General features: G+C 44.7%; 1 protein-coding gene across 1 annotated transcript in view; it reads left to right on the top strand.

The window, feature by feature from the left end:
* The first annotated feature begins 690 nt into the window (after positions 1–690).
* The window catches only part of DGKK (diacylglycerol kinase kappa), a 146855-nt gene continuing 136273 nt past the window's right edge, over positions 691–11272 (top strand). The window contains exon 1 of the mRNA XM_035004821.1: positions 691–1302. Within this exon, the coding sequence (XP_034860712.1) occupies positions 691–1302 (612 nt within the window). The remainder of the gene's footprint in view (positions 1303–11272) is intronic.

Here is an 11272-nt window from a genome sequence, read left to right as displayed (position 1 = left end):
CACACACGCACGCACAGGCGCGCGCGCGCGCGCACACCTACCCCGACCCCGTGCCGCTTAATTTCTTTCCCCGGGTTAGAAAAGAGGATTACTTGCCCACAGAGGCTTGGAGATGGGGGGGCAGGAGGTTGGTCCGAGGCTAGGCTCACCTGCTGCTGAGGTGAGAGAGCAGACACAGGATGCAAGCTGTTAGGAGCCGCAGCTCACAGCTGAGTGGTTGGGGGTTGCAAAGACCCTCAAGTTCTCCTCTGGCTTTTTTTTTTTTTTTTTTTTTTTTTTTTTTGCATTCACGTCACCAAAGGGTTAAACGGCTGGGCTCCAACAGTCCCCCCCCCCCCCGCCCCCCCCCCCCCCCCCCTTTTTTCCCCCCCCCCCCCCTTCCCGCACGTCGCTAGGAGGTCATCAAGCGCTCTGTCCAGTCCGCGTTCGCAAGCCCCTCTGCTTCCCGCCCATCGGGCCCGTGGCTGCTTACGAAGAGGTGTGCGCTCACCGAGGGGCGTGTTCCAGCGCTGGGAGACGCCGAGCGCCCCTGGGTTAGACCTCAGAGCGGAGCCAGCCATGGAGCGGGGCGGGGGAAAGTTTGGCACCCTGCAAGGGGTCGTCGAACAGGAGTGGGCGGGGCGCCCGAGGCTACTTTAGCCCTCCAAGCTCAGGGGCGCGAGCTGCCCAGACCTGAGGCGGTGTGCGGCCATGGACCGCGGAGCTGCCGCGGCCCAGGGCACTGCCCCGCCTCAGGATGGAGAGCAGCCCGCGGAGTCTCCGGAGCCGCCGCCGCCGTGGCCGCCGCCGCCGCCGCCGCCGCCGCCGCCGCCGCCGCGGGCTCCTGCGCTGCTCCACGCGCCTTCGCCAGAACCGGCACCGCGGTTCGCTCCAGAACCCTGTCCGAGGGCGACCCCAGAACCAGCCACTGAAGACACAGAAACGGTCGCAGAACCAGGTACAGAACCGGCCCCAGAGCCGGCTCCAGAACCAGCCACAGAACTCGACAAAGAACCGGTCTCAGAACCAGCCACGGAACCGGCCCCCGAGCCGGCTCCGGAACCAGCCCCAGAACCAGCCCCAGAACCAGCCACAGAACCGGCCTCTGAGCCGACCCCAGTACCAGCCACAGAACCGGCCCCCGAGCCGGCCCCAGAACCAGCCCCAGAACCAGCCATAGAGTCCTGCCCTGAGCCGGCTCCAAAGTCCCGTACGGAGCCGAGCCCAGCACCACGTCTACTGCAGTGTCCGGTGGTCGCTCCCGAGAGGGGTCTAAAGACCTCATCATCGCCCCGAACACCACTGCTGTTCTCCAGTATAAAGGTAAGAAAAAGACCCACTGGGGCGTGCGGGGGGAAAGAAGCAAAACGAGGCCGGATGGCTATCGAGCTCCTGGGACTCTAGGTATCCTAAGCATCCCATGTGGCTGCCACCGACTGGCAAAGATGCGCGGAGAGATGCGGGGCTGGAGGAGCCCGGGGGAGTGGGAAATGGTTGGGAGGCGGGAAGCAACATGTGGAAGCGAGAGTGGGCTGTTGGGGCTAGAAACAGGGTGACTGCACGGGTTGGGAGTCGGAGCAGTCTTCCCCATGGGGAGAAGTGGCAGTGCAGTGAGCGCTTATATCTTGAAAAAGAGGAGGAAGACGTCCCCGGGGAGCGCAAGAGACCTAGAGAAGTATTTGGGGCTGGCCCTGGGTACACGGGGATGGGACTGAGTGGTGGGGATGGGGGTGGGTGGGACACACCTCTTAGCCGCGGTCACTGCCGCAGAGGCCCAAGCTGCGGAGCCGCAGCCGTCAGCTTGGCCCCCTCCCTGACACTGGGGAGGGGGTCATCAGCGGGGACGCAACTGGCGGCTCTCCAAGGAGGTGCCCGGCGCGGCGCCTCTGTCGGCTGCTGGGAGCTGGTACTCCGGGTGGGGATGAGGGGCTGGGCGGCGCCCACGCGCACTGCAGGGGAAGGGCAGGGTTCGCTGGGGAGGAGGGGGAGAGCATGCGTGTGTCGAAGCCACCATTCCATGGGTCTGCAGGATTTCCCGGCAGGTAGGTGCAAACACTGTGATATGATGATGGGCCGCGTTACGAGCGGGAGACTGGCATCCCGCACCGGGGCTACTTGGAATGGTACAGGAGTCCCGGTTTAGAGACACCAAAATAGGAGTTGGTATTTGAGAGCGTGTGAATGGGAATCCTCATCTCTTCCAGTCTTCAGAGATGCCTTCCTAAGCGTTGCGCTTTGCCTGGAGAAGACGCGTGGAGGATCCTCGCGCACCCGCCCGGGGGAGAGGGGAGGGGGGAGGAGGGAGGGGGGAGGAGGGAGGTTTTCTGTGTTTGCCTTGGACCCCCTGAAATCCCACTGGCGCTTCAGCGGGAGTCTGTCTTTCTTGCTTTCTCTGTACTCCCCCTACTCATCCTTTTCCCCTATAAACTTCGTTCCACGAGACTGTGAATACAATGATAATGCATAGATACACCTTGATTTAGCTTCCCCTGCAGGAAAAAAAAAAAAAAACAAAACAAAACACGAAACAAAACACAGAAGCAAACAAACAACACACCACACCAATACCCGTCCATCCTGCTGCCTAGCAGGGCGTAGGGACAGGGCTCTGGAATCCTTCTGCTGCGGACCGCACACTTGTAGAATGTAGGGGAAGGGGGCAGAACTTGGCATCGCGAAATGGAAATGGAAGCGCTGGTTGCTTCCTGAGTTATGAGTAGGGAGGCTTGAGTTTGCAAAATAACTGCAATGATAAACGACTGAATAAGAAGAAGCCTAACGCAAAAAGTTTCACGGGGGAAAAAAGTGCAGAGGTTTAAAAATAAATAAAATAGGACTGTAGGAGACTGAGACAAGTTGTTGTTGTTTTCCAACAACCGGGCTCTCACCAGGGGGTGGATCTCCCCCTCCCTGCAGCAGCCCTTCCCTGCAGTGATCTCAGGAAAGGGCTGTGCAGCTAGACGCTGTGTGCTCTGGTCTTTTTGGAAGAGTTTGTAATGAAGCCGGTGGGAGGGAGACCAGCAGGGACCACCTGAGCTATGGCCTTCTTAAGTGAGATTTTGGGAACATGGCTCAGAAACTGACACCTGGGGACTTAATTACCAGGATGTCCGGCAAATATATGGCCTCTTTGGTCCCTGGAAGACTGACTGGAGGCCAGGAGCTCCGGAGATGAGAACTGTGACAGTGGGAAAGCATGTCCCACAAGCTTGACAGGAAAATGTCTATTGCCAGACAGATGAGGAGGATCAAGGTAAGGGTAATCAGGTTAGCTTCCTCTACAGAGTGCCCTCTCAGATGTGCTGGCCAGCTGATCCATAGGCATTTGTCAGCCCTGGCAGGGGACCAGGACCCCCCAAGGTTTGACTTTGCCCTTGGTAAAGTTAGTCATTTGTTCAGCCATTTATCTTTTAGAATTGGTTTAAGGATCCTGACCATCCACTAAGAAGGCCATGCAGATGAACCCATCAGTGGCTCTAGATGATTTCGAAGGATGCAAAGGATCTGGGTAAATGCTCACGTTGCTGGGAGCCAAACCCCTCTTCAACACCCTAGGTGTTGCTTTGCAATTGCTCTCTGGTGTCGTTGGGAACATCTGATCTTCAGTGATAGGACCGTTCTCTGCTGCAGACTCCTCAGGCAAACAGCACCCACAGCCAGCTGACTTGGCATCTTAACATTCAAGGCAAACAGGTTGCCATCTTAGCTGGGGAGGTGTTGTTCTCAGACACTGCCTCCTTGAGGCAAACTTGGGGAAACACACACACACACACACACACATACACACAATCTCAACGATCCTTATCATACAATGAAATCCTCCGTCGCAAGGCACAGTCAGTACCAGAAGCATGAAACTAGCCTGATAAGTCAAAGGATGAAATGAGTAAAACGAAGTGTTTGAATGTGACTGCAGGTTTCTCCCAGATAATTTTTGCTGACTGGTTTTGCAGTGGAAAAAAAAAAATCAACATCTTCCAGTGTGTAGTCTGCTCTCTTTTCAGGTTTCTGAACCTGTTGCTTGCAAATCGATGCCAGTCATGAGAGTAGAGACTGAGAAAAGGGAGCTCATATTGTCTTTCCAAACAGATACCAGGATAACACAGTCTTGTGAACCAAACTTGTCTATTTCCTTCCTTTCTAAAATGTTTTGATTTCCAGAAAATGAGCCATGGTCTCCCACCTGGTGGCAGCAAGTGTAAGTAAGGATGTGTGAATTGGTTCTTTAACAATGCTATGACTTGCTTGGGGGGAGTGGGGCTTACATGAAGTATACTATATTTGTTTCCCTCCCCTCATCTATGGTTGAAGAAAGATAGTTTGTGTTTTTATTAGTTGGGTTTGACTAGCTACAAAATTATAATCACACCATACAGGTGATTGATGAAAAATCTGAAAAGAAATACACTTCTGTGGCCTTTATTTCTGGGATGGGGGTGTGTGATAAGAGATCAATTGCCATTGACCATTACACCCCAAACCATAACAAAGAAGTTTTCTGGTATTTTTTGCACACACTTTCTTGCAAAGCAGCAAGCATTTGTTTATATGGTATCTGGTCATTCTTGCCCGAATACTTTATCGTTTCACTTATTTCTGAGCTTCTCAAGAAAGAAGAGACAGGTAGATACTGTCTCTCCCTCTCAGTGCCTAGTACAATTCAGCCCTCCCTGTTTTTGCTCAGTAAACATCCACTGAAGCTTGAAACCTATCAGTTCCATTTCCAGCAATGAGGACGACGTAGAGACTGCTGCTGTGAATGAATAAAAATGCATTCTCATTGATTTCAGAGTGAGAAGTAAATGCTTATTTAAATGCCCTGGACTATATAGCCCTTAAGGAAATGCAGTCCATCTTTCCCTTTTCAGAATGAATGTTAGAACCATAATTAAGAAGCAAATTACCAACAATGAAAAAATGGTTTGGAAAGTGTCCTTATCCCCTGCAGTCCCAGCAGCAGCAGACTAATGATGATGTTGTTGGTTTCAGGGGTAATAAATTTTTTTCCTAAGTGAACAGAATATCTGTGGTGACTATAAACAGTTTTGGGATTGTAGAATCAAATGTTTAACCTGTTGAAGTTCAGGATAAAATTACTTTCTTTCCTCTTGGATTCTTTCCCCCCTCCTTGCCAGGTTTTGATGAAACCATCTGATTTGTTTGGTATATTCTGAGAGATCCTGAGCATTTGCAGCAGTTTGTTCTAGAAAAGATAATGAGATATTTGGTCAGTCATCTTTCTTTTCTGAGAATACAATTCTTACGTATATATTAAAATCTCTGACTGGGGCTTCTGCACATCTGCAGCCCAAAATGAAAGGCTGATCCATTGTCCGAAGTGGTTCCAAGGAAAAGGGGAAAATCCATAGAGACCAGGAAACCAGTCAGGGATATTATAATAAGGATTATATAATCCCTTCTGCTAGTATGGCGCTTTACAGTTTGCAGAATGCTTTCCTTTGCGTTATTAACTCTCATTCCCCTGACAAAGGCAGCAGGGTGGGAGAAGGCAAAAATAAAACTTCACACCTAATAGGATATAACTATTAATTTATCTAATGTGGATTTAAAAAAAAAAATCGAACATAGGGCTTTCTGTGACACACAGGATCCTCATTTGTTTAAGAACAATCTTTAAGCTGACATTCCCTCAGCCTGGATTTTTTTCAAAGCAGCAATTGCTGTTCCTAGTCTGATGCTCCCAGCGGGGGCCATCCTAGAACAGGAGTCTGAGAAGGAAGGATACAAGGCAGAGGCGCAAGACCCTGAACCTATTACTCCCAAAGAAGACCTTTTTTTGGAAAGAAAATAAATAGAAATTCTGCTAGGGATAGGGTGCCCAACCTTTCCAAAGACTGCTGACTGTAATTCCCTCAGTGGAAAAAAATAGTTTTAAGAATTAAAAAAAGAAAGCATCCATTCCTAAAGGGAGATGCCCCACCCTCACCAAAGCAAATAAACCTTATTCTCAAAATAGAAAAACAAATTTACAAATTAAAAAAAAGAAAGGAACAGTGACCCCAGATAAGGAAACTTATGCCTCCCCTTAAAATTATTTTAAGAAAAAAGGAAAGAAATTCTAAAGGGAGATGTTCCTCACCCTCATCAAAACCCATGGAACTTATGTCCCCAAGAGAAAAATTAAAGAGGAAAAGAGAAAAATCACCTCAAGGTAAACAGTATTTCTAACCTTAAAAAATTCATGAAATTTATCAACTTTATTTGCACCCCACTGCTCATGCCCAATCTCTTACAAAAATTATGGGGGCAAAAATAAATCTCTCAAAGGGGAGTCTCACCAAATCTCCCTAACGTTATTTCTTCCAATTACATGAAATGTCCAGAATAGGCAAATCCTTAGAGACTGAAAGTAGATTAGTGGTAGCCTGGGGCTTGGGGGAAGAGGATGGGGGAAGTGTGGGTGATGGCTAAAGGGTAAAGGATTTCTTTGAAAGATGATAAAAATGTTCTGAAACTAGATAGTGGTGATGGTTGCACAACCCTGCGAACATGCTAAAAACCACTGACTTTGTACACATGAAAATGGTGAATTTTGTGGTATATGAATAATATCCGAATTTTTAAAAATAAGTAAAAGAAAGAGATCACTCCTCCAACTGCAAGATAATGAACCTACTCTCTTCCCAAAAATAAACAAAGGAATAAATGAATGCATAAGGAAAAAAGAAATTTTTAAAAAGGAACCAAAAGACAGAGAGATCCTCTTAAGAGCCTCTTAACCTCACCAAGGAAAATAACTTTTATTCACCCCCCAATTTTTTCTCTTTGGGAAAAACAAACAAAAAGGAAGTCTTTGTACAGGCAGATACTTTCAAAATCATCAAAGTCCATGAAACTTACCAATCTTTCCATCCCAGAAACACACAAATGTTTTAACAAAAAGAAAGAAATGTTAAAGGACAGGGTCCCTGATCTTACCAAACATCCTGAATTTTTAATTCCCAGAAAAGGAGAAAAAGAGAAACAAAAGAAATAAATCCCTCCCCTGCCAAGGGGAGATGCCCCATCCTCACCAAAGCACATGAACCTTATTCTCAAAATACATTTTTTTAAGGTTTAAAAGAAAATCAATAATGGAAAGGCATGTGTGTTGGTGGAAGGGATAATATCAATGAAATGAAAACAAAATCCTCTTAAAGAGAAGTGCTCCGGCCTCACAGACACATGAACTTTTCTGTCAAGATACAGCAAAAACAAATGTAAATTCTTTAAAGAAGAAAAAATAAAAGGAAATCCTTCTAGTGGGAGATGATCTGAATTTATTCAAAACCCAAAGCTTGATTCTTAATATAGGAAATTTAAAAATTGGAAGCATAAATAGAGAGAGAAACAGAAACAAAACCAAGATGTCCCCAACCTCAACAGAGCCCCTTCATTCTCAAAACAAGAAAATACATTTAGGATTAGGGAGAAAGAAGGGAAACAATGAAAAGTATATTTTCAAAGAGAAACCTCCTTTTTAGGGAATGAAGATGCCCCAAACTCACCAAAGTCCCTGAACATCTTTCTCCAAACAAAAAAAAAAAGAAGGGAGAGAGCAAAGGGGTGAGGGAAAGGAATTGGAAGGGGAGGGAGAGAGGGGGAGGAAAGGAAGTGGGTAGAGAGGAAGGGAAGGAGGGAATGAAAGGCAGAAGAAAATAAACTAAGGGACAATTTTTAAAAGAAAGACATTCTTCTCAGGGAAAGTGCACCAATACTTTATTGATGATAATGCATATTATTCCTGATGTTCAACCTACTCTACCTCCCACAAAAAGGAGAAAAAAATCCCCCCCAAAATCTCTTCCTAAGGCTTCTTCAAGGGGAGATGCACCCAATCTCACCCAAACCCAGAGGCTTTATTTATCTTCCAGCTTTCAAGTATTTTTTTGATGAAATAAAGGAAAAAGAAATTCTTTTACAGAAAGATGCTCTCAATCTTATTTCTTCCAAGTTAATTATTTATTTTAAAGAAAATGAAAGAAAGGAAATACCCCCACCCCATCAGGAGGGCCCCCAATCTCACTAAAACCAGTGGCCCTTATAGTTTTGCCCCACAAAACTTAATTTTTTTCTAAATGGAAATCCTCCAAACCTAAGGAGATATGCTCCCACAACCCCACCAAAAGCAAGAGATCTTTCTCCCCAGACATTTTTTTAAAAGAAAAGTCCTTCCATCATAAGAGATGCCTTCAGTTTCACTAAAATCAATCTACTTTATCCACATCCACGAGGAAAACAAAACCAGAAAAAAATGGTAAGAGGGAAAGAAATTCTCCTAACCTAAGGCAAGTTGGCCAGAATCTCACCAACATCTTTAAATTTTATTCCCCTAAAGCGATTTAAAAAAAAAAAAAAAAAGGAGGGGAGAGGAAAGCCTGTCTTTTAAGCTCTCTACACCTACCCCATACTAAAGACTTCCTAGGAAGTGTAATACAAAGAAAAGGTAATATCTTTCTAGAACCATGCCAATGAACCTTAAATTCAGAACCTGAGGCTGAAGGGTAGTAAATGTTTAATCCCAGGCTGATTTCCCTCTGCCCCAACTCCAGCCCATTTCTGGTTACCTTCCCCATCAGTCAGTCAGGCTGTGCACTCCGGAAAGGCAAACCCTGCCCATAGAAAACAAAATTAGGAAAGCAAACCTTCTGGGGAAAAATCATATGCCGCATTTCTAAACCAAACAGAAATGATTTGGGGGATTAGCTGCCTCATATTCCCCTCTAGCACTATAGAAACTCAAAAGTTGATGATAAACTCTAAAGCAATGACGCTCTATTAACTTCCAAATTAGACACACACCTACCTAGCAGAGAAGGACCCTTAGCCAATTCAGTAATAGGTTTCTCAAGGTGGTTGTCTAATCATGTGCTCACTTAAATGTCTGTTCTCTAGAGTTATAAAGGGCTTGATTTTCACAAATACATAAAATTTGCAAGTCAGATTTATAAGCAGAGACTAAGACTCAATTAATGTTTTCCAAAGTTTTTAATTCATTTACTTATTTAAAAATTAAATTGAGTACCTGTGTATATCCTATGTGCTTAGCACTGAAGAGTCCATGGTGGGCAAAATCACAGAGACGAGACTTCCTTAAAACAAACTGGTAAATGAGACACCCAATTACCAAAACAGATGATTTGTTTTACTAGATGCTTTGCTGAGGCAATCACTTAAATAGTTCTCTCAGCATACCTTTTCTTAAATAAAAATTTAATGTAATAAAATAAAGGATATGTATCTTAATTTCAGAGAAAGTGGGAAATCAAAACTGCTTCCAAAAAGTAAATAAAAATTACGTAGCACCCCATCACTCAAGATTGAGTATCAAGAGATAATGAATATTTTGTTGGTTTTTTTCCATTTATTTTCTCAGAAAAGATGCTTATATACACTTATAATCTACAGTAGTTAAGACTTTAAAGGAATGTACAGTTGTGTCTCAGGCTCCCCCCTACCTGTTACCTCCCCCACTTAATTATCAAATCATGTGCATTTTTCTACATCGTATTTAGGAAACAATTGTTAATTTTTAGCTTAAAGTTCATCTAGTCAAATGACTGCCTGTGTGATCTGATTGATGAACCTATGCTGGAAACCTAACTGTTCAGAGATGTATTTGCAATGTAAAGCAATGAGAATATACATTGTCGTATATACAATTGGCAGTTTGATCTCACGTTTACTAAGTGCACTTTCTTAGACATCCAGATTTCATTTGTCCAGCTAGCTTTTGTGATTTGGACTTGAAGCAGGAGACCCGGAGCAAAATTCACCCTTTTCCCACTGTTAAATTCCCAAAAGAAAAATCTAAATTTAAATTTCTAAGACTCTGTTGGGTCACTTTTAGCCATATGCAAAAATGTACTATTGGTTTTGTCTCTTTAACACACAGTTACCAGCCATGCTCATTAAGGTTCCTCCTACCCAGAAGGGAAATACTTTTGTTTGAGGACATTATCAGCAATTATAAGGAGATAGAATATTCATTCAGCTTTCATTAACCAAATGTGGTAGAAAATTGAGAGAGTTAATAAACTGTATACAATCCAACCAAGGTTGAATTAGTAATTTAAAAGGCAAGTGTAATGTGGTATTAAGATCAGAGTCTTCTTCCTTATCTGTAGCACTTGGAGATTTTCATCTTCCAAAGCGTTACAGGCATTTGCTGTTTAAGCCTTTTTCTTTAAAGAGATTGTAAAAGAGATTTCAGACCCTGAGGACGGCGACTCCCACCCCCTTGTTTTCCTCCTAGCACAGGACAAGGCACATGTTACTGGGGGATTCTGAGAGGTAAACGTGATGCTCCAACCCAGAGCTTCGCAGAATTCTAAAACAAGAGGCAGTGGGTACGGGGAAGGAGCCTGCCTCTGCCCCCAGGAGTAGGAGGGGGATGGAAGCACTGCTTGCAGGGCTCAGCTAAGAACTTCCAGAATCCTGGATGTTCATTCATTTGCCTTCTCCTGCAGCGAATGTCTCTACCTGTTCTCTTCTGGGATTTTGCAGCTTGAGACAGGAAATGAAAGGTACCTGCTGAGCAAAACCAAAATTGTTAATCTCCTTGGCTATGAGTAGAGACACTTGAAACCAGGAAAGTTTTTTATTAACCCGGGCTCTTTCAACTGAGTCCCCCACTCTCACTTCACTCTTCACTCTGTGAAGCTGGCTCCAGCATCACAGCACGATCCTCTGAACCCCACCTCTAACCGTAGTCCCTGCTTACCTTGATTGTTAATTTTCCCTCAGTAAGTGTCATTTATTATGTTCCTTGAATATATTGTTTCATGGTTTATTCACATCACTGCGCATGTCCCTTGCAGTATAAAAGAAAAATGTGATGTAGCTTTATTAAAACAGCTAAGCATAAACAGCAAAAAGTAAATGAGGCTACAGAACAAGATTACTGATTTCAGAAAATTAACAAATTTGTGCCCTTCTCACTAACCTCAATTAATACTTACTGTGACAGTTTCCCTCCTGCCAGGCTTGAGTAGAACATAACTTTTCTCTTACTCAGAATTTGGATATTGCTGTCCCTTTCTCACACCCTCACCTTACTCTGCTTGACTGTTAAGACTAATTAATTAAAATGATAATTTTGGCATTGTCCTGGTCTCTTTTGCTTTAATTTACTCAACTTGGTGACTAGGGCTCCAGGATGTTTTTTGTTTGTTTGGTTGGTTGGGTGTTTGTTTTTTTTTTTTTTTTTTTGGCTTCACGTGGAATCAAAGCACCCATTTGGTGGCTCATTTCATGGTTTTCTTAGTATATCGCTTTTCACTAGTGAATTGTC

Source organism: Mirounga leonina, unplaced genomic scaffold (genome assembly GCF_011800145.1).
Source record: "Mirounga leonina isolate KUSES-001 unplaced genomic scaffold, KU_Mleo_1.0 Mir_101609, whole genome shotgun sequence".
In the NCBI taxonomy this organism is placed as follows: Eukaryota; Metazoa; Chordata; class Mammalia; order Carnivora; family Phocidae; genus Mirounga; species Mirounga leonina.
This window is presented reverse-complemented; position numbering and strand designations above follow the sequence as displayed.